The sequence below is a fragment of the Phyllobates terribilis genome, unplaced genomic scaffold, assembly GCF_046119375.1.
Source record: "Phyllobates terribilis strain yellow unplaced genomic scaffold, ASM4611937v1 Scaffold_11__3_contigs__length_659146591, whole genome shotgun sequence".
In the NCBI taxonomy this organism is placed as follows: domain Eukaryota; kingdom Metazoa; phylum Chordata; class Amphibia; order Anura; family Dendrobatidae; genus Phyllobates; species Phyllobates terribilis.
The window spans coordinates 343784614-343808543 of record NW_027362771.1 but is presented as its reverse complement, the minus strand read 5'-3'; the positions used below and the strand labels follow the sequence as shown (position 1 = coordinate 343808543).

At 42.2% G+C, this 23930-nt stretch overlaps 2 protein-coding genes across 3 annotated transcripts in view; both read left to right on the top strand.

Moving 5' to 3' along the window:
* ARID3B (AT-rich interaction domain 3B) overlaps positions 1–6409 on the top strand; it is a 51184-nt gene extending 44775 nt beyond the window's left edge. For both annotated transcript variants that reach the window (XM_073652828.1, XM_073652827.1), the window contains 3 exons: positions 255–512; positions 620–703; positions 2968–6409. In XM_073652828.1, the coding sequence (XP_073508929.1) occupies positions 255–512; positions 620–703; positions 2968–3122 (497 nt within the window). In that variant the 3' untranslated portion in view covers positions 3123–6409. The remainder of the gene's footprint in view (positions 1–254; positions 513–619; positions 704–2967) is intronic.
* A 6426-nt stretch (positions 6410–12835) lies between these two features.
* The window catches only part of LOC141166284 (synaptotagmin-4-like), a 157247-nt gene continuing 146152 nt past the window's right edge, over positions 12836–23930 (top strand). The window contains exon 1 of the mRNA XM_073652826.1: positions 12836–13028. Coding sequence (XP_073508927.1) covers positions 12959–13028 — 70 coding nt within the window. The 5' untranslated portion in view covers positions 12836–12958. The remainder of the gene's footprint in view (positions 13029–23930) is intronic.

The window sequence follows — 23930 nt, the reverse complement described above, 5'->3', positions numbered from 1 at the left end:
AAATTGAAAAAGACTAACAAAAATTGTACTCTCCTCCTTGTCCCCACTACTTCACTTCTGGTCTGTCACATGCAAATGAATTGTACAGTCAGGAGATGCCCAACTCTGCCTGTACAATCTGCCCATCTCCATTCATTAGCCGTACCTCCACTGTAAGTGAGTGATGGTCTGTAAGTCATGGACTTGTCCTTTAATTGCCTTTGGTTAACAGCCTCAAGCTAAAATCTAACTGCTGTAACATTTATCCCTTCTAGGTGATAGCCCTGTAAGCTTGTTGCCAAACCGCTTATCTATGGCCTCTGGGGCTCTGAGTATGCAGCAGACTCCTACAGGACTGCGGACCTCTTCAGCGGAGCTGCTGAAGGAGAGGCTGGAGTCTGGTGAGCCTCCAGAGAAGCGGGCATCTCGGCCCACGGTAGAAGAGCAGCAGAGGCTCATGCAACAAGCTCTTCAGCACAACCTAATGAACATGGCTCGGCAGATACCAATGAAACTAAAGATCAATGGGAAGGGTAAGTGACATTTTCCACCCCTGGTAATATCTAGTATTGGAGCTTTGTACTTGTGGAATTATTAAACTTGAGAAATGTTGAATCAATGTTCAATCATTTCCCAGCAGCACAGGATCGGCAGGACACTTCACTCAACCTGGGCACTGGCAGCATCAACATGTCCATTGAAATAAATGGCACAATGTACACAGGTGAGTTGGAACCTTATGTAGATCTTGGCATGTCAGATCTATTCCCAGTAAATAGTTTGTAGCATCAGCATTTGCAGATATCAACCCCCTCCTCAAAAAAAAAAAAAAAAAAATACTGTTATTTATAAATATTGAAAATAACATTTTTACAAAACCTTTTTAACCCCCAAAAATCACAAAAATGGCATAGCAGCACAAGCACAGTTAAATCAGCAAATTTTAGACTTTCAGCTTGCATTGCGCCATTTAATTTTAACAATGGCTTAAAAAGCAGATGTATTCACGCTACTGTTTTTTCCATCCATGTGCACAACAGACTGCACACAGTCCCAATGGTACAGTTCACATGAGCAATTTTCCACACAGAGCGTGTCTGACCTTTGCAACGGTCGTGTGAGTACACCCTTAAGATGTTTCCATAAGCATACGTTATATCGTAGAAGGGGAGGCACTGGAGTGGACAGGCGATAACAAAAAAGCATGCATTTTAATGGCAAGCATATAATATTACATCTCCCCTGCAGCTGCCTGTAGCTTGTCCCAGTGATAACAATGGATAGTCATGGGCTTCCGACACCAGAGCTGTACACTGGAACACCATCTATGTTAAAAAAAAAAAAAAAAAAAAAAAAGGCTTACCTTGATGAGACTTCCCCTCGTTTTTAAAGTGAGCCTGTCATGTGAAAAAATGCTATTAACCTGCAGATATGGGGTTAATTTGCAGGTTAATAGCATTCTGAACCTGCCCGACGCACTTGGAGCCCCGCTGCCGGGAGTAAATGCTCTTTATTTCTCTCGGCAGCGTTCACATTTCAGTCACAGGGGCAGCGCTGACATGGGTTCAGTCACCGCTCTGTGTATAAAGAGCAGCGACTGTAATTGTGCCCCCAACACAGACTGACAGCAGCTCAGCATTAGTGCCGGGGTCGCAGTTACAGACGCCGCTCTCCATACGCCCAGCCGTGACTGAAAGCACACCGGCGCCACCCCCATGAATGAAGGCCGAATGCTCCCGGTAGCTGGGCTCAAAGTGCAGGCATCACGCAGGTTCAGAACGCTATTAACCTACATATTGACCCCATATCTGAGCCCACATCTTTCCCTGCATATGATGACTGATTTAATCATGTTCGGCGCTCCAATCCACTACCAGCTGTTAACCTGTTTAATCCCGCAGTCAATCTTTGAGAGCGGCATTTAGCACGCGCAGACAAAGGTGCATGTCATTTCATGCTCCCATCGATGCGCCCATCACAGTCGGGGGTCTGCTGATGACCCCTGTGCTTGCCATTGCGATCCTCCTGTGATCGCTGGCCTATGATGCACAAGCAATCAGACAGCTGCAGCTTCAAGTCCCCCTATTGAGACTATTAAATACAGTAAAAGGTTTAAAAAATATGAAAAAAAAACACAAAGTTCAAATCGCCCCCCTTTTGCCCCACTGAAAATATACAATAAAAAATACACATATTTGGTATCGCTGCGCTCCGAAATGTCCGTTCTGTCAAAATATAAAATAAATTCATCCGATTGGTAAATAATGTAACGGGAAAAAAATGAAAACCACCACAATAACAATTTTTTGGTCGCCGCAACTTTGCAATAAAATACAGTAAGAGGCTATCAAAATATCGTATTTACCCCAAAATGGTATCAGTAAAAACGTCCGCTCAGGGCGCAAAAAATAATCCATTACTCAGCCCCAGATCCCGAAAAATGAAAACACTATGGGTCACTGCAAATAATGAAAAAAGCAAAATGTTTTTTTCATACAAATGTTTGGATTTTTTTGAACCACTTAAATAATAATATAAAAAAGTGAAACTATGCATGTTTGGTATCTGCGTACACGTACAGACCTGTGGATCACACTGCCAGGTCATTTTTGCCATATAGTGAACATGGTAATTGTGGAATTGCACTTTTTTCTGCAATTTCACCGCACTTGGGTTCCCCCCCCCTCCCTTTTTCCAGTAACACTATGTGGTAAAATGAATGGTGTCATTCCAAACTTCAACTCGTCCTTCAAAAAGCAAGCCCTCATACTGCTATATTGATGGAAAAATAAAGTTATGGCTCTCGTAAGAAGGGGGCAAAAAAACTAAAATGGCCCAGGGGTGGAGGGGTTAATAGGGTTTTTTCACTTGACAGGTTCCCCTTAAATGGCCTTTAGTTTAGGATGTGAATGAATTAAAAAGCAAAGTTGTACAAAGCACTCCTTCGGATACATCTTGTAAATCTTGTGTACATATTTTCTCTTGTAGGCATTCTATATGCGCAGAAGCCGGTTCCTTTAATTGCTGGCTACACTGGGCAAAGTGGGGGAAGTGGCAGCAGCAATACCTCCCAAGCGTCTCAAAGCCCCACTTCCTCCAGGGGGACCCCAGGAGCTGAGCCCTCCACCAGCTGGTCCCTCTGAATAGGAGGGGATAAGCATGATGATACTACTTACCTCCTCTGCGAGAAAGCGTTACACAACCGTACCTACCTCAGCTTACAGGAAGACTTCAACTCCGCTTACCTCACCTTACCAAAAGGTTTCACAACCGATTTTTACCTCATTCTCTGAAGGCATTACATAAATTCATCAATGGGCAGGAAGAATACTAGGCGAAGACCCGGTGATCAGCCTGCCTTAGAGCGTCAGCTCTGACCTACTGTTCGGCGTTTTGGGAGCATACATATGCAGTAGACCTGCATCATTCTCTGTCCCTTCCCCAAGTTTTGTTAACATGAGAGGTAAAGTTTGAACCGCTGCGTCCTCAAGATCTTGTTTGATCGATGTCAGCAATCCTTTTCTTGTGCATTCACACATGTACATGGGGAACTCTGGGGATGTTTGTTGTACCCCCTATCCTCTGTATCATTTCAGCACCAGGACCTCTGTCCCTCGGCTAATGGTGCTAAATATGACAAAGTGCTTAAGACAATAATGATTTTGTAGGACAGTTGGCTAAGACGTGTTAGGTTTTAGCGTAGTTCAATCTTGTGTTCAGAAGCAAGTTTTAACTTCTCCTCTGTCTTTGAGAGTGCTCATGTTTTAACGCCTGATATCTTCTGATGTGATGTGGTGTTGGTTTGACACTATATAGCTTCAGTTACCTCATGTTACTATTTCAATAAAAATAAAAAAATCACCTATACAATCAGATTGTGGTGGGAGCAGGAACTGGCATTTTAGGACAGCGATCAATATTGGTGATATTTTTTATACCTCCTTTGTGCTAAACTAGATTACAAATGGCACTATATGTAAATCAGCCCAGATACATACACAAGCTGCCAAAATTGTGGAAACCTTTTGGAAGAAAAAGTGCATTTTTAATGTTTGATCTCTCATAACACCAGATTTTTTATTACCATTAAAATTACTCGTGTATATATAAATGGAAAGCTAATTTCATGTTGAATGTAAAGCAACAGATTTTCTGAGAGAATTATAGTATAGCAATTATAGACGAGAAAAGTGCAACACATAGAAAAAAAACATTCAAAACTTCGGAACAAGCTAGTACTACGCGACCATTTACACTTGCCAACCAGCGGCACTAAACCACCGCCAATGAGCGCCCACAATGAGTTTTCTTTTAGTTTTTGACGCTGCATATTATCGCTGCATCAAAAACACAGTGGCTTACAGTTCCAGCGAAATGGCTGGAATTAATAATTAATTTTTATTCAGTTCAAACTGAATTGTGGTGCGTGTTTGAAATCTACAACATGTCAGTGTCTCTTGTGGGTATTCTAAGTTTTACTTGCAAATTTTTCCTATAGATTTGTATTCGATGCGGAAAATCCAGGAAGTATTAAAAAAAACAAAGCAGCTTTGTTTAAAACATGACATCCCAACCAAGAAGAGATAAAAAAGCACTCAAACACCATGAAAAAAAATTTAATTAACTTCATATACAAAAAATGAGCAGAACATAGCTTTAGTGCTCTTTCACACGTCAGTGTGACCTTTTCCACACGTACCGGAGACACTGACACACGTAGACTCATTCAAATGAATGGGTCTGTGCACATGTCAGTGTTTCCATGGACCTTTTGTCAGTGTGCTCCACACATACACATGTACGTTTTTGGCCGGCAGCACGGATCACATGGACCCATTCAAGTCAATGGGTCCGTGTAAACATGTACCGCACACGGATGCCATCAGTGTGACACCAGCGCCTGGGAATCAGCAGTACAGTTAGCGCTGTTCCCAACCACTGGGTGCTGAACGCTGCCCTCATCATTGTCTCCTGCCAGCGCTGCTTTCAGCACCAGCAGGGACAATGATGAGAATAGTAGTGTCTGCTCCTGGTGTCTCCACCTGTAAAAATAAGAATAAAATAAAAAAAATTCTTATACTCACCTGTCCTAAGTGTCCCCCGCTGTAATCCCATGCGACCGCTCACGCGGGGGAGAATGAATCCTTCAGCGAGCTTGCCCCGGAGCTGCGCTCAGCGAACGGTGTCCTGTCAGTTACTGAGTGTAACGCAGCTCTGGAGCTACTCACTGCCGGAGTCCTTCTCCCTGGCTCCTCTGCTGAGCGGTCACATGGATTAAAGTGGGGGACACTTAGAACAGGTAAGTATAAGGATTTTTTTATTTTTATTTTATTCTGATCTTTACAGGTGGCGACACCGAGAGCAGAATACTACTCTCATCATGGTCCCCTGTTTGTGCTGATCGCAGCGCCGGCAGGGGACTATGATGAGGGCAGCATTCAGCTAACTGTACACTGATTCCCACCCACCAGTACGTGTTCTCCTGATGCGGCACACTATTGCCACACAGGTGCACACAGATATCTCTGTACAGGTTTTTACGGTACTGGAAATATCCCGATTTGTGCAACCGGCCTTAGACTGTCTTTAAGTCTTATTTCACCACCTGCTTTTGTGCACTTTTTCCCGTCCTTACAGTCTGCTTTTTAGTGACTGAGTCTTCTACTTCTTCAAAAGTTTCTCCCATGTTTCATTTCTCTTTACTTTAACTGCTGTTCTATGAATTATTTCATAAAATTGCATACTACATTAAATCATATTTTATAGAATTACAGAAGAAGCTGGTGTTTTGATCAATTGTTCAAAATAGTATTTTTTTAATGTGTATAAAAGGTTTCCACAATTTTGGACACTTATTGTAATTACAAAGTTGGACTTTCAACCTTACATATCGAGTCTGATGATTTTTACAATTAAATATTGCAAAATTGCAAAGAAATGATCTTTTATCAGCAATGTCTCCATTTCGGAGTGACCTGCTCTGTTTGGTATAAATTGCCACGAAGTTCTGGGCACGCTATACTGAAGATTAAATTGAATTTCAAATCACATACTAGGTGATAATTCTCACTCAGGAATCCTTCTTCCTTTTTCAGTTTTATTTATAAATGTCATTATTTTTATTTAACACGTATAGTAATACAGTTCACACTTATTCTGGATTTTAACTTGATATCAAAATATTCAATGCAGGAGTTCAAACAATGTAGATAAATTAATATGTTAGAAGATGTAAAAAAAAAAATTAAAAAAACAAAAACAAAAAAAACTTTTAGCTTTTTTATGTGAAAGATATATTTGCTAGATTTCCAAAATATGGGTCCTCTGTGTATGATCAGCTGGCAGTTTAGTTTGAAGTTAGTGTTATGTTGGGTAAGCCGGACCTATACACTGCATGTCTACAATGCCCAAGTGGTCCCAGAAAGCACTGTGGGGGGGGGGAGGGGAGGGAAGGGTGGGTTTGGATAGCACATTCTCACAGATGCCATCTTTATGACAATCTTGTTGCCTGACAAGGCACGTTGCATCTTCAATCATGTTTGTGAACATTTTTGCTTCTTTTATTGCATTTTGGTGTCCTAATGGATATTTAATAAAATAAATACCAAGGGAGGTGGGATGGGTAGTCCATGATTTGGAAAGGATAGCTGAAGGAGTATGTTGGCTACGTTTTCCACTATTGGCCATGGTAAGAGATTCCCTCATACTTTAATCCTAAAGACGGACTAACACATCCATGTTTTGAGGTCCGAGTGCGGATGACAATGCATGGACCGGATGTGCATCTTCTGACGAGAACTTCATATATGTCTATGAGGCGGTCAAGTTTTCGGCAGGAGATCTGCAGCTGGGCCGTGTATCACGGTAATTACTCGGACCTCAAACTATGGATATGTGAATCTGGGCTCAAGGTGATGCATGTGGCATCTTTGTTTTTCAAGGCTTTTGTGGGAGGCAAAAATGTGCCTATTGCTTTCTATCATCTCTCGTCAGCCCTTAGGTCTTTTCTTTCTAAAAACATTCTGCCTTTCTCTCTGTGAAGTAACTTGAACTGATTAACATTTGTCCCAAAGACTACATGAAGGCATCACAGTCAATGGGTGTTCTGTGCTTTCTCCCCTCATTACTGTCACTGTCATCCATGGTGTGTCTACCTCGCGTGTCAGCACACTAGCTGTCATTTGGTGAAGAGAAGAATATTTTCCTGTTACTTCAGTTAATTTAGGATGAGACCTTTTAGTTACTCTGTAACAGGTACAGAAGTTTCACTTTTCTGCTGCTAATTTTAGGAATGTAAAGTAGTGACAGACACCAGCAGTCGTCGTGTAGTTCTACAGAGAAATCTACTTTCTGGCTTATGCATATTTTAACTTTTTGGAAATGTTTTATTTTACTTCTGAATTGTAGATTTTGTTTTATTTCCTTTTTTTTATGTATAAGAATACTTGAAGCACCAGGCGCTTGATATGTAAATTTCACAAACCACAACCAGAAGAGTTTCCATTTTTGTCTCCTTCTGAGTATTGGTACCCAATTTGGTTTGAAACCTAACATGAGTATATCCGAAACCAAGCATCATCCAATTTTGGTGCAGGACAGTGAAAAATTGTATGAATAGCGTTGATTTTTATGACACATGAGGCATTTTGAGCAGCTGGTGCTTTTTTATTATGTTTTACTAAACATACCTCAGATACCAGATAACCTCTCATGGAGATGAGACACTGAATTTATCCAGAAGAGTTGCAGTGAGACCTACCGACAGTCCTAATGAAAAGGAAAATGGGTGTAGTGTGTCCGTTGGAAGTTTTGAGCCATGGACCCGATTCTCATTCTGTAGGCCTGACTTGCAAACCTAAATCATTACCTCAGTAAAAGTTTTATTCTATTTTTAAATTGTTTTAAATATTTCAGCCTTTTAAGTGCCAGACCTTGAGAGACATCACTTTGGCTTTAAAAAGGTTTATTAATATTTTTTTTTTTGTAATATTTGTGTGGTCTTTTGTGTATTTTTTTTTTTTTCCTGTGTGTATATTTTTTATTGTTGAACCAAAGAACCTCGGGGAAAGGGGGGGGGGGGGGTATGTGTTTTAATCACTATTTGCAGCCTTAGAAGTAAAGTCTGAATTCCAGGCATGCACTGGATGTCAGAAAGAAAGGGCGGGTGGGAATAAGGGGAGCAAAAATTTGCCGCTGGTACAAAGATAACATTTGTTCAGGAAATTTTTATTGATTTTTTTTTTTTTTTTTTGCAGTAAAGTCACTATTAAATGAGAAAAAAGGTCAAAGTCTGTGTCTTCATTTGTCTACTACACATCACATTCTCACATACACACTTACACTATACATACTTGCAGGCACTTGACAGCTCAAACCAGCAAGCTGCGCCAAATCTTAACTGTGTGTAGAATCGAAGCGGAAAAAAAATGATTTTATGGATGAAGTCCAGGAAAATCCTATCTTTTTATTAGAAATTAATTTAGAAACAGGAGGGTCCACCACAAGGATAAAACCTTACGCATTTCTGGCATACATTACTCCCTTAGTAATAGGTGTTTATCTTACACTCTGTTAGGATTTGCCATGCCCTTCCCGAAAATATTTCCTGGAAAACTCCTTTAACGCTAATGTCTAGTTTAGAAAACTAGTAGTTTTTCTCACCCAAAGCTGTGTTACAGGCATCTCATCTAGGCAGCCAGTACCTTGCTTTGTCACTATGAAAAGCAAGAACACTGAAACTGCAGTTTACAAATGAGTGTCTGGTTTAACTAATTTCTTCCTTCTGCTGGAGATTCAATTTATGTACCACCACACCAGTAAAGGGAAACTATAGGTTGTAACTCCGATTTCCCTGATCAGTAAAATGTAAACTATGAAACTGCCATATAGTATTAAAGAAGCACTCCCATAAAATGTATTCGCTAAATTATTCTAAATGTTTATGTAATGAGTGTAAGGGTACGGTCACACGACCGTTTTCTCCACATTCGAGAAAAATAGTTTGATTATTTTGATCAGAGTGGCATCAGTTTTTTTCTTGGACATGGAGAGAGCGAAAGAAGAGGTTTTTCACCATCTGCATTTTGTCCATGTAAATCGGACCGCACTGCGAAAAATCGAACATGTCTCCCATTTTTTTCCCATGTACCACTCAGTCCGAAGGAAAAATTCAGATGTGCCCTATAGCAGGGTTCCCAAACTAAAGTCCTTAAGGCCCACCTACAGGTCATGTTTTCAGGATTTCCTTAATATTGCACAGGTGATGGAATTATTGCCTGTCCAGGTGATGGAATTATTGCCTGTCCAGGTGATGGAATTATTGCCTGTCCAGGTGATGGAATTATTGCCTGTCCAGGTGATGGAATTATTGCCTGTCCAGGTGATGGAATTATTGCCTGTCCAGGTGATGGAATTATTGCCTGTCCAGGTGATGGAATTATTGCCTGCACAGGTGATGGAATTATTGCCTGCACAGGTGATGGAATTATTGCCTGCACAGGTGATGGAATTATTGCCTGCACAGGTGATGGAATTATTGCCTGCACAGGTGATGGAATTATCACCTGTGCAATACTAAGGAAATCCTGAAAACATGACCTGTTGGTGGGCCTTGAGGACTGGAGTTGGGGAACCCTGTCCTATAGCATATAATGGGTACGAGTGCTATCAGTGAAAACCGCTGATAGCACTCTGAGAAAACCGGTCGGGTGCATGAGCCCTAATTGCATTACTGTACTCCGATCACCGCCTTTATCAGTTTCCAGCGGCTCATCAGTCCTTTTCTGTCTCACGTGACTGAAATTCCTACTCGCTGGATCACACTGGGGTTTCTGTAAACTGGATGTCACTTTTACATTGTAAGTCATTTACTTTGGAGTGTCAGAACAAGACATTTAAGGAATAAAGAAAATTTGTGGGAGTGATTCTTTCAATGGCTTGTTGTGCAGAATACTGCATTTTTTTCCTGCAGATGTACGCACCAAAATACACAATAGCAATCTGCTGATTACTGCATTTTTGTTGTAATTTTTTGTTGTTTTTCCCCTCTTTTGGTGTAGATCTCAAACAAGAATTTTTAGTGTATAAATACTGGTTCTGCACTTAAAAATGGAACTGCATCTTTTACATTTGTTTTCAGGTGTCCCATAGATGCCTGTTGGGACAAAATACCGTAAAGTGCACTGTGCAACAGCATTTTTAAAAGCATAGTTGGCATGAGTTTTCATGAAATTGCATCCACTTTGCTTGAACTGTTCAACGCAGCGTAAAAAAATGCTGTTATTTTATACTACGTAGGAACATGCCCTAAAATAGAATATCTTAGCACTGAGGGCAGTATAAAGTAGCATCATGATATGATGCCAATAAACCGCTGTGGACATTAATGGTGCTATATAAATGAGTAAAATAAACCTGCACCATGATTTAAGCATTGCGTTACCTCTGTTAGATTGTGATTTTATGAAAACTCCAACATATCTGGTGAGCTGTGGGGTATTAATAAGCTGTGGTAGCAATCAGCACCCTGACTCTGATAGGTTCTCACTATGTACCACAATACAGAGAATTCCGTCAATCAGTGGTGGTGGGTAAGTGAATACACACACACTACAGACCAAAAGTTTGGACACACCTCATTTAAAGATTTTTATGTATTTTCATGACTGAAAATTGTACATTCACACTGAAGGCATCAAAACTATGAATTAACACATGTGGAATTATATACTTAAAGTGTGAAGCAACTGAAAATATGTCTTATATTCTAGGTTCTTCAAAGTAGCCACCTTTTGCTTTGATGACTGCTTTGCACACTCTTGGCATTGTCTTGATGAGCTTCAAGAGATAGTCTTTAAAAATCTTTAAATGAGAAGGTGTGTCCAAACCTTTCTGTACTGTGTGTGTGTGTGTGTGTGTGTGTGTATATGTATATATATATATATTATACATACACTGCTCAAAAAAATAAAGGGAACACTCAAATAACACACCCTAGATCTGAATGAATGAAATATTCTTACTGAATACTTTGTTCTGTACAAAGTTGAATGTGCTGACAACAAAATCACACAAAAATCATCAATGGAAATCAAATTTATTAACCAATGGAGGCCTGGATTTGGAGTCACCCCCCAAACTTAAAGTGGAAAAACACAATACAGGCTGATCCAACTTTGATGTAATGTCCTTAAAACAAGTCAAAATGAGGCTCAGTGTTGTGTGTGGCCTCCACGTGCCTGTATGACCTCCCTACAAGGCCTGGGCATGCTCCTGATGAGGTTGCGGATGGTCTCCTGTGGGATCTCCCAGACCTGGATTAAAGCATCCGCCAACCTCAGGACAGTCTGTGGTGCAACGTGACATTTGTGGATGGAGCGAGACATGATGTCCCAGATGTGCTCAATCGGATTCAGGTCTGGGGAACGGACAGGCCAGTCCATAGCTTCAATACCTTCATCTTGCAGGAACTGCTGACACATTAGGAGGAACCTAGGGCCAACCGCACCAACATATGGTCTCACAAGGGGTCGGAGGAACTCATCTCGGTACCTAATGGCAGTCAGGCTACCTCTGGCGAGCACATGGAGGGCTGTGTGGCCCTCCAAAGAAATGCCACCCCACACCATTACTGACCCACTGCCAAACCGGTCATGCTGAAGGATGTTGCAGGCAGCAGATCGCTCTCCACAGCGTCTTCAGACTCTGTCACGTCTGTTACATGTGATCAGTGTGAACCTGTTTTCATCTGTGAAGAGTACAGGGCTCCAGTGGCGACTTTGCCAATCCTGGTGTTCTGTGGCAAATACCAAGCGTCCTGCACGATGTTGGGCTGTGAGCACAACCCCCATCTGTGGATGTTGGGCCCTCATTCCACCCTCATGGAGTCGGTTTCTAACCGTTTGTGCAGACACATGCACATTTGTGGCCTGCTGGAGGTCATTTTGCAGGGCTCTGGCAGTTCTCCTCCTGTTCCTCCTTGCACAAAGGCAGAGGTAGCGGTCCTGCTGCTGGGTTGTTGCCCTCCTACGGCCCCCTCCACGTCTCCTGGTGTACTGGCCTGTGTCTTGGTAGCGCCTCCAGCCTCTGGATACTATGCTGACAGACACCGCAAACCTTCTTGCCACAGCTCGCATTGATGTGCCATCTTGGAAGAGCTGCACTACCTGAGCAACTTCTGTGGGTTGTAGAGTCCGTTTCATGCTACCACGAGTGTGAAAGCACAACCAACATTCAAAAGTGACCAAAATATCAGCCAGAAAGCATTGGTACTGAGATGTGGCCTGTGGTCGTCCCCCCTGCAGAACCACTCCTTTATTGAGGGTGTCTTGATAATTGCCATAATTTCCATCTATTGTGTATTCCATTTGCACAACAGCATGTGAAATTGATTGTCAGTCAGTGTTGCTTCCTAAGTGGACAGTTTGATTTACTTGGAGTTATAGTCTGTTGTTTAAGTGTTCCTTTTATTTTTTTGAGCAGTATATATATATAATATTTATATATATATATATATATATATATAATTTTTTTTTCATTTTATAATGATACAGTTCATTGAAGACTTGGAGGGAAGTACTGTAACAAAAACACTTTATAGCTTCTATTATGTGCATGGTGTGGTATAACTTATACTTACAATAAGTTATAGGCAAGTTCTAATTCGCCTGCCTTATCTAATCCATGTTTTTAATGTAGGATTTTTTTTTTGGTGATGGGAGCTATGGGTTAAGGAAAAGATCATGTTTCAAGATTTTATCCTACAACTTCTAAAGTCTTTCCTCCCAGTTTCAATAGAGCTAAGGAACAGGCTACTAAATGTTGACACAGGCTGATGTTAAAGATCCTGCCTGCCCCCCTCCCCCCTTCCCCGGTTCTTATCAGACCGGTTCCAAGGCTGTGTAGCATACCTTTCCATCATCTGCTCTGGGAACACTGTCCCTGAAAGTTCTTTCTCTATACTTCATGACCTGAGGCTTCCATGTTTGATCCTGCAATGGACACCAAGGGTCTTGGAGTAACAGCTGATCCAACTCTGGGAGTCTGTGAAGGTCAGTTACTTGAGTTAATTTATATTCCATTCCTTATACTTTTTAAAAGTGGACTGTTTTGCTGGTAGAGTTAAGTGTTTAGAACGTTCGTACTGGTAGATATAGTTAATATTTTTGTCTTTTTTATGTTGCTATAAAAAGCAAAGGAAAAAAAAAAAACTATTTGTCCAAATGATTAAAAAAAGAAAAGTAATTTTCCTTTGCCTCCGATGTTTAACTCATAATAAACTGAAAAGTCTTTGGTAATTTCAGCCAATTTTTGTGTGCCGCTTGGAGGTCTTCCAGAAAAAAGTGTTCATTATTACATAGAACAATTAACGCTTTGTTCACATTGGGTCACGGTCTCATTTACACTGACTCCAGGCCAGTAGTGACTGCTTATCAACTTTGTTCATGTCGTGTGGTTCTTGTTTTCTGGCTTGTTAACACAGGCTAACAAACAATGATGGGGACAGAGAGATCGCTCTCTACCCCTTCTCTCCCCACATACAGTACATGTTATTGGCACCATATCCAGTTTACACAAGGTGATGTGTCGGCAGTAAAATCAAATTGCCTGAAGAACACGTGTTTTGCATACTACAGACCGATAATCGGGATTGAGAGTTCCTGTGAATGCCAATTATCGATGTGTCTAGAAGGTCTCTTATACTGTTCTATCTATCTTGATTCTCTCAGACTTTTGTTTAACCCAATAATGACCACCAATACGACTTAAAACTGACCTGCGATATAAGAGACTAGCATCCTCTGACGGGTGACAATCCAGCAGCTATCAGCTGTACACTATAGCTGACAACTTGCTGCATCAGCCACAGTGTTTGCACCGACCATGGCCGTTGAACCCCTTAAATACTGCTGGCAATAGTGACTACAGCATCTAGATCATACATGTCAAACTCTGGCCCGCAAGGTGATTTCTATTTGGCCCATGACACCAGAAACACCACCCCTATGTGGTGTGGAGGACTATGAGGGCCGCTTTATTCTGTATGGAGGACTTTGTGGGGCCCATTATACTGTTTTGGAGGACTATGAGGGCTGCATTAATCTATATGGAGGACTTTGTGGGGCCCATTATTCTGTATGGAGGACTATGCGGGCCCCATTATTCTATATGGAGGATTGTGTGGGGCCCATTTATTGTGTATAATGGTTGGCCCGCGACTTTGCCCAAGTTTTTTTCATTTTGGCCCTCTGGATGTTTGAGTTTGACATCCCTGATGTAGATGGCTGAATGTGGGGGTTCCCTCTTTAACCCCCCCCCCGCACCCTGAGGCTGTGTGCCCACAAAGCATTTGCCAAGCGTTTATGCTGCCGAATTTACGAGCGGAAACGCTTGGTAATCCGCCCCCCATGGTCCCCAATGACAAGCCGCAATGTCAATGCCCATGCTGCGCTCAAAAATCCGCAGAATGTCCATTAATTTTGCGGACACGCAACGTAATCGCCGCCATTGACTTGCATTGGACCGCGTGACATCCGCATCACTACATGTGGATAAGCGGATATCACACGGTTCAATGTGCAGATGGTACCCAATTCTGAAGGAGAGGAGACTCTCATCCAGACCTGGGTACCATAGAAACTGTAAAAAAAAAAGAATTTAAAATAAAAAATAAAGATTATACTTACCTTCCGATGTCCTCCTGGTGTTTTGTCCGCTCTGTCCGGTCTCTTGCATTGCTCGCGCTGTTGTGAAGGACCTGCCATGATGTCATTGAGTCATGTGACCTGACACATGACTGAATGACGTCACCGCAGGTCCTTCACACCACCGCGAGCAGTGCAAGACATCGGACGCGGCGGAGATAACACCAGGAGGACACCGGAAGGTAAGTATAATCTTTTTTTTTTTTTTTTTTTTTTAACTAACTTGGTCACACTATATAAATCCATGCTGGTTGCATGGATTTATATAGTGTGAACAAGTTGTCAAGCACTTTTCCAAGTGATGCTAAAATCGCTTGGAAAAGCGCTTGATAACCCGCATGCAGAAATGCATGCAAAAACTCTTGACAAACGCTTCTACCTGGCGGGAAAAACGCATGTAAAAACTGCATGCGTTTTTCCTGACAGGGAGAAGCGTAAAAAATATGCAGCATTTCTGCATCGTGGGCACATAGCCTGAGATCTTGATCGTGTGGTCCTAATGTTTGCCATTACAATTCATAGCCAAATAGCAGCCTTAAAGTCTTCCACTAATAGTGGCCTGTTCAAAAGTTAGAAACATTAAGGTGGTAAAAATATTTTTTTTAATTTTTGCCATGTTACTTTGCATTAATTTCTCAAAAGCATCTGAAGGGTTTATAATCTACCTGATAGCCATTTTGAATAAATTGAGGGAGGCTGTTTTTTAAATTGTTTCACTTTTGGGGTTTTCCAATATATAGGACCCCCAAAGTCATTTCAAAACTGAATTCAGACACAAAGGTATCAGAACCACCCCAAAGACAGCAATGAGTATTACCTGTAATGTGAACTTATACCACAAAATAAGATACACTGGTGGTGCTCAGCCATAAAAAAAGTCCATAGTAATTCATTTAAAGAAAAGCGGCACTCACCATGTCTTAAAACATTAGTCCTTTATTACATTTGGTGGGACAATCATGTGGCAGGCAGGGGGAGTGGGGAGAGTAGGCCAGACAACAGCCGTTTGCGCTTACTGCGGAGCTTCTGCGGGTCCAAGTCACTTGACATGGTGAGCGACGCTTTTCTTTTACTTTAAATTAATCATTTCAAAACCGAACATGTCCAGAAAAAAATAAGTTTTGTAAATTTCCTTGAAAAAAATGAAAAATTACTGCTACATTTTTAAACCTTCTAAAATGTTAATAAAATAAAACATTTTACAAATGATGCTGATGCAAAAGCAGACATAAGGGAAATGTTATTTAGTAATGTTTTTGTGTGGTATGACTAGCTGGATTAACCCCTTTTTGCTTCCCTTCTTCCCAGAGCCATAACTTTATTTATTTTTCAGTCAATATGGCTTTTTTTTGCGGGACGAGTTGTACTTTTGAACGACACCATTGGTTTTACCATATCGTGTACTGGAAAAAGGGAAAAAATTCAAAGTGCGGTGAAATTGCAAAAAGAATGAAACTTCACAATTGTTTTTTGGTTGTTTTTTTTACCACGTTCACTAAATGCTAAAACTGACCTACCATTATGATTTTCCAGGTCATTATTAATTCATAGATACCAAACATGTATAGGTTCTTTTTTATTTAAGTGGTAAAAAAAAATTACATCCTTTGCCAAAAAAAGTTGCCATTTTCCGAGACCCATTTTTCGGGATATGGGGCCAGGTGATGGCTTATTTTTTTGCTTTCCGAGCTTGCGTTTTTATTGATACCATTTTGGGGTAGGTACGATCTTTTGATCGCCTGTTATTGCATTTTAGTGCAATGTTGCGGCGACCAAAAAAACGTAATTCTGGTATTTTGTTTATTTACTCATTATGCAGTTTACTGATTGGATTAATTCTTTTTATATATTGAAACATTGGGCGATTCTGAACGTGGCGATACCAAATAGGTGTATATTTGATTTTTATTTTATTTTGAATGGGATGAAAGATTTGAACTTTTTTATATTTTTTTAAATTTTTGAAATATTTATAAAAACTTTTTTTTTTTTTTTTTTTTTTTTTACTTTTCACTTTTCACTACCTTCAATAATCTCCATGGAAGACTAGAACAGTGGTTTTCAACTCCAGTGCTCATGACCCACCAACAGATCATGTTTTCAGGATTTCCTTAGTATCACACAGGTAATTCCATCACCTGAGCAATACTAAGGAAATCCTGAAAACCTGATCTGTTGGTGGGTCTTGAGCATTGGAGTTGAGAACCATTGGACTAGAAGCTGCGATCATCTGATCGCTTGTGCTACACACAGCAAGGCTTCAACCCTGTGTATGTAGGAAAAATGCTCACTTGCATCCTGGTAATGACAACCGCAGGGGTCTACTGCAGACCCCGGGTTGTCATGCCAACCCATCGGCGACCCGCGGTCATGTGACACAATTGACAGCGGCATTTAACTAGTTACCTTAGTAGCCAAGGATGGATCGTGATTCCACCTGCGGCTTTTAGGGGCAAATGTCAGCCGTATAGATCAGCTGTCATGTGCCAGAAAACATTCGGGCTCAGTGCCGGAGCCCGCATGGAGTGCAGGGATACGACCTTGGGCGTACTCATACGTCCAAGGTCGTAAAGGGGTTAAAGGGATAACCATTCAAAGATTGAAAATTGCTAATTGTTTTTAACTTCTGTCACAGTTCTGATATTTTTTTAAAAATAAACACAACATATCAACGTTGATTTACCACTATCATAAAGTATAATGTGCCACGAAAAAAACAATCTCAAAATCAATGGGATATGTTGACGCATTCCAGAGTTATTACATAAAGTGACACATGTCAGATTTCAAAAATTTGGCCTGGTTATTAAGGGGTTAAAACAAAGTCCTTTATCTAGTGTCTCCACTCCTATAGTGCACTGGGTCCCACAGGAGTATTTACGCTAAAGGCTCCATCACACATAACGAGATCGCTAGCGAGATCGTTGATACGTCACGGTTTTTGTGACGCAGTAGCGATCTTGCTAGCGATCTCGTTATGTCTGACAGGTAGCAATGATCAGGCCCCTGCTGTGAGATCGCTGATCGTTACAAAGCTTCCTGGACCATTCCTGGGTCGTTGCGCTCCCGCTGGGCAGTGTGCATCGCCGTATTTGACACCTTATCAACGACCTCGTTAGCGATTCAGAACTGAGACACGTAGGCGTGCATAAATTGGACTTTTCCACGCCCCTCGTCCCCGATTGGTGGTCGCTACAGCGTTCTCATTTTCCGCCGTGCATAAAGAAGGCAACAGAATAGCGATTCCATCCTTTGTTTCTGACCTCGTGCTGGATTGCAGATCCTAGCAGAATTCTCCGGGCTGTTGATATCCGTTCATTCGACTGAGTCCTGATTTTGCGGATCGTTGTAGCGACCAAGGCCGCCCAATCAGAACGCAGTAGCGTCCACCAATCGGAGATGAGGGGGCGCGGAAAAGTAATTTTATGCACGCCTTTGTGACACAGTACAGTCCCAATCAAGGTGTGGATCGTTGAAATAGCTGCTGTGTGCAAGCGTCCCAACGACCGCCAAGATCGTTAGTTAGATCGCTGGGGCGGCCGAAATCGTTGGGAAGTTCTGCATGTTTGACAGCTCCCCAGCGATCACGAAACGACTCTCCAGCGATCCAAAAACCGTGACGTAATAACGATCTCGCTAGCGATCTCGTTATGTGTGACGGGGCCTTAAGACCCAGGATGGAATTGACCAAACCTGATAGATGTGTTCACAATTGTGCCTTTTCAATTTTCTTACAGAAGAGCGTTAAGATAAGTTTCCTCGATTCCCTTCATTGATTTTAATTGGATTTTTTTTCTTTGAATTGTATCATAGAAACCATAGTTCTTTTTGTTTTTGATGTTTTGTCCTTTAATAGCTATGGGTAAACTGAGATTTTTTTAATGTTGCAGTCAGTGAAGGTCAGGAATTCTGGTGTTTGAGTTATACAACTGTATCTAGTTGTGGACTACTCCAGGTCCAAGCACAGACCTGCACTATGTTGTTCTGCAAGTGCTGGCAGCTTGAATCTTTGTTGCTTGTGTACATACTTCTTGCTGATAAGTGAATGTATCCTCAAGTCCTGTTGAAAACAAGTAATTTTCAAGTAGCTTAGGATGTGTTACAGTACAGACACAGGGATATATTGTCATAACATTATTTTTTCTTGTGCCCGTAGTAGTGAATTCAGACTATTCCCATCTCAAACATTTATGGCCTAATCACAAGATGTGCCATAGATGTTCGATATAGGGGTATTCTTACCTCCGGGAGTTACATCTAAGTCTATGATCCTTTTAAGATTTTTTTTTAAATTCCTTAACATTATGGACATGTTGAATCATAGAGCCAACTAAAAAAAAAAAAAAAAAAAAAAAAGTGAGTCCTTTGTGCCATGCAGCAAGAAATCAGTCTAATCCATAACAGCACATCCACCTTTGCATGGCTCAAATGCAATAAAATAAGGACCTGATTCATCATTTGTGCACACCTCCTAATTAGGCAAAAAAGCCAGCTCACCACTGCGGCGAGGAAATAATAATAATAATCTTTATTTTTAGATAGCGCTAACATATTCCGCTGCGCTTTACATACATTATCATGGCTGTCCCCATTGGGGCTCACAATCTAAATAAATCAAGTATGCCCGGTACCATGTCGGGCTGTACGTGAAATAGCAAAAAATAAGTGTAGAAAAAAGGTTTGTTCCAGCTCCAGGATAAGGTTAAAAAATGTTTCTTTACTGGGTTATCCTTAAAATGCAAAAAGATTATGAGAAGACGCTTAGATGGAAGAAGAGCAACACGTTTCGTACGCTATCCGGCTTTCTTTGTCACGCGTTCAAGACGTGTTGCTCTTCTTCCACCCCAGCGTCGTTTTGTCATAATCTTTTTTGTATTTTAAGGATAACCCAATATAAAAACAAATTTGTACCCTTATCCAGGAGCTGGAACAACCCTTTTCTTCTACACTTACTCTCTTAATTAGGCGCATAATACTCCAGCGCTGTTGTATAAAATACCAATCTTAATGAATCATGCCCAAATACTAAGTGGCAACACATTACGCAACTGATGAGTTGTTCTGCACTTGTGCTATTCACACCCAGAAAACGGCCCCTTTCTAAACGGTCAATATAATGTATCACATGATTGTTGAGGAGCTGAACTCCCATCAAAGTTTTTATCCCTTTAATATATTGGTCATATTATATAGCACTCTGTACTTACAATTGCTCATTTTGCCTTTCTACCCGTAAATTCTTCTCTTCTCTCCTCCATGTAGAAACAGGAAGTCTCTCTTCCCAGCATTTACCATTCCCCTCTTCAACTCTTGACCCAGCTGCTCCGCCCCTCCCCGCCAGGGACTTTTGTAGTGACTTATGATTCATACAGGTAAAATTGACCTCCTGTGTCTACATAGAGCTTAGAAGGATTCAGCGAGTCAGTTTTTGATCACGTGATGTCATAGACTTAATAGAAATGAGAAGAATTAGCTGGGTAGAAGGGCAAAATGAACAATTGTAAGTACACAGTGCTCTATAGTCTGATTGCAATATACTAAGAGGCAGGGGTGGATTAAGGATAGCCAGGGCCCAGGGCAGTTGAGACTGCATGGGCCCCTCCACCACCCCACGTGACGGGTCAGGGTTCACCATATACCTGAAACATTATTTCTGAAAAAAATAGCTGCTGGGTGAAACTATAACATAAAAAACATCCATTAATCTAAAATTTACCTTCACTTAAACAAATACTTTAAGCCATAGTATTGAACAGACCAACTTTAATATGTAAACAAGTCTCTACGAGTGGTGACAGTTTCCACACGTACCGGAAACTGTCTATGGTCTGCGGACATGTCAGTGTGTTTCCATGGACCGTGTGTTCGTGTGCTCCACACAGAGACATGTCTGTTTTTTTGCAGATACACAGTCCACAAAACTGTCTCACACTGAACACACACGGATGACATCCGTTTGTCATCAGTGTGACACGTACCGGTGCCTGGAAATCAGCGGTACAGTTAGCGCTGTCCCCAAGCACCGGGCGCTGAACACTGCCCTCATCATGGATCCCTGCCGGCGCTGCGATCAGCACAGGCAGGGACAATAGCGAGAGTAATAGTCTGCTCCCGCTGTGTCCACGCCTGCAAAAATAAGATTAAAATAATAAAATCCATGTACTCACCTCTCCAAGGTGTCCCCTGCTGTAATCCATGCGACTGCTGCTGCCGAGGAGCCGGAGAAAATGAGCTGCTCCGTAGCTGCGCTCTGTGAGTGACAGGACACTGCTCCTGAGTGCAGCTCCGGAGCCGCTCGCTGGAGCGGCTCATTTTCACCGGCTCCTCTGTCAGCAGTCAGAGGATTACAGCGTGGGACACTTAGGAAAGGTGAGTATATGGATTTTATTATTTTAATCTTATTTATACACAGGGACACTGCGGGAGCAGACTACTACTACCATCATCACTGTCCCTTGCTCGCGCTGATCGCAGCACTAGCAAGGAATCGTGATCACCAGCTCCTCCTCACTATGCTCTGCTCTATTGGCCTCAAGGACACTGTTCTCTCCTTGTTCTCCTCCTATTTCTCTGGCCGCTCCTTCTCCTCTCTCCTTCCCCTTACTGTCAGGGTTCCTCACGGATCGGTCCTAGGCCCCCTTCTTTTCTCCTTATACACTGCTCCTATTGGACAAACAATCAGCAGATTCGGTTTTCAGTACCATCTCTATGCTGATGACTCCCAATTATACACCTCTGCTCCGGACATCACCCCTGCATTACTACAAAAGACCAGTGATTGTCTTTCTGCTCTGTCTAACATTATGTCCTCCCTCTGCCTAAAACTGAATCTGTCAAAAACTGAACTACTCGTATTTCCTCCCTCCACTAACCTACCTGTGCCAGATATTGCCATTTCCGTTTGTGGCTCAACCATTACTCCCCAGCAACAAGCCCGCTGTCTTGGGGTCATTTTTGATTCAGATCTTTCCTTCACTCCTCACATCAAATCACTCGCTCGTTCATGTCATCTACACCTCAAAAACATCTCAAGAATCAGGACTTTTCTCACCTTTGACTCGGCAAAAACTCTTACTGTAGCTCTTATTCATTCTTGTCTCGATTATTGCAACTCTCTACTAATCGGTCTCCCACTTAGTAAACTCTCCCCTCTCCAATCCATCCTTAGCGCAGCAGCCAGGATCATATTCCTCGCCAACCGCTACACCGATGCCTCTTCCCTGTGCCAGTCATTGCATTGGTTGCCCATTCAATACAGAGTTCAATATAAACTTAACATGCTTACCAACAAAGCACTCCATCCTTCAGCACCCCCCTACATCTCCTCCCTTGTCTCAGTCTACCACCCTACAAGTGCCCTCTGTTCTGCCAATGACTTAAAACTAAAATCCTCCATAATCCGAACTCCCCACTCCCGTCTCCAAGATTTCTCGCGTGCTGCGCCTATTCTTTGGAATGCACTACCCAGGTCAGTTTGATTAATTCCCAAACCCACAGTTTCAAGCGGACGCTAAAAATCCATTTCTTTAGACTGGCGTATCGCCTCAACACACTTATCTATTGGTTCCAGTTTTGGCCCATATTAAAATCTTCTTCAATTTCAGATTCATACCATCCATGCACATAATAGCCTCGGTCAGCACTGCACACATACTGGCTGGCGACCAGTCCATGTATTATTATTTATCCTATTTAGTATATCAAGGCTGCATTATACAATATATGTACATTCTACCTTTTGTGTCTCCCCCATTTCCTCATAGACTGTAAGCTTGCGAGCAGGGCCCTCACTCCTTTTGACATGAGTTATGCTTATTCTGTATTGTCTGTATATGTCCCCCCTAAAATTGTAAAGTGCTGCGGAATATGTTGGCGCTATAAAAATTATTATTATTATGAGGGCAGCGTTCGGCACCTGCGCTTGGGAACAGCGCTAACTGTACCTCTATTCCTAGGCGCCGGTCCTGATGTGGCAAATAGTTGCCACACGGGACACGGATATTTCCAGTACCGGTTTTTCCAGTACCAGAAATAGCCGGACATGTGAAACCAGCCTAATGCTATGTAATCTCACCCGGGTGAGGTGAGTTTACGCGGGTTTACAAGAAGCAGCATGGCTGCATGTGAATTTCTGTGGCAAAGACCAGGGTCTTCAGTGTATGACCAATAGCATGTGATTAGATGCGGTAAATCTGCATGTAACTAAACACAAGTGCGGTAATTACAATGCAGCGTTTTGGATGCAGCGGAAATACGCTGCATTCAAAACGCTACCATTCCTGATTGTGGGCATGTACAAGCAGAATTTGCAGTGGCGCTCTGTATCTAAGGGCAAGGAGCCTTTTATTGTGTAAAAAATGTGGAGATGGTAGTGGACTGAAACTACATGGGACCAATTCCCCGGCACACTATGCGCTGTCCACCTTGGAAATTTTGCTTGCATTGCATCATACATTTATACAAATAATGAAATACATGATGCAAGCAAAAATTCTAAGATGATGGGGGGGAGGGAGTAGACAGTGTGAAGGGGCATTTGTCTTTATGTAGTTTCAGTCCACTCCTCTCCCATCCCCAACATTATGTAGAAATTTGAAAAGTGACAATAGTCCCCTGCCCTTTTATACAAAGTGCTGCTGGCTGCCCACCAGTTCCACTGCCACAGACACTGTCTGAGACACACGATGATTTAAGCTAATGTTTGTCTGCGGCAAGTGGCATTGGAACACTAAAAGGCAGCCAGCAAGCACTCTGTATAAAACGGCAGGGGACCATTATTGATAGATATACACAAAACACAGACTTTTTAAACACACTTTGACACTGGAGCAGCAGGGCTCAGCAGGAGACGAGGCAGCAGGCAAGCTCTGGGTCATGGTGCGTGGGGTAGGAGCAGGCGGCTCCTCTTCATGTCAGCCATTTCTTCTTTTTAATAGACCAGCACCCGCGCTGTGTATGCTGGGTCCTCCCTGACGTCATGTGGCAGGGCGGTCCCAGCATCATGTAAACTGCCCGCCCTGGTGGATCTGCAGCCGGCCGGAAGGGAGTGGCTGCGTGATGCAGCGTGTCTGTCAGTGGCTGCTTTGAAATTTGGGTCCTGCCCTGCCTGACGTCATGTCACATGACGTCAGGCAGGGCAGGACCCAAATTTCAAAGCAGACACTCACAGACACGCTGACTGCATTACGCGGCCGCTCCCATCCGGCCACCGTAGCTGTATATTCACTAGCGCGGGCAGTTTAAACGATG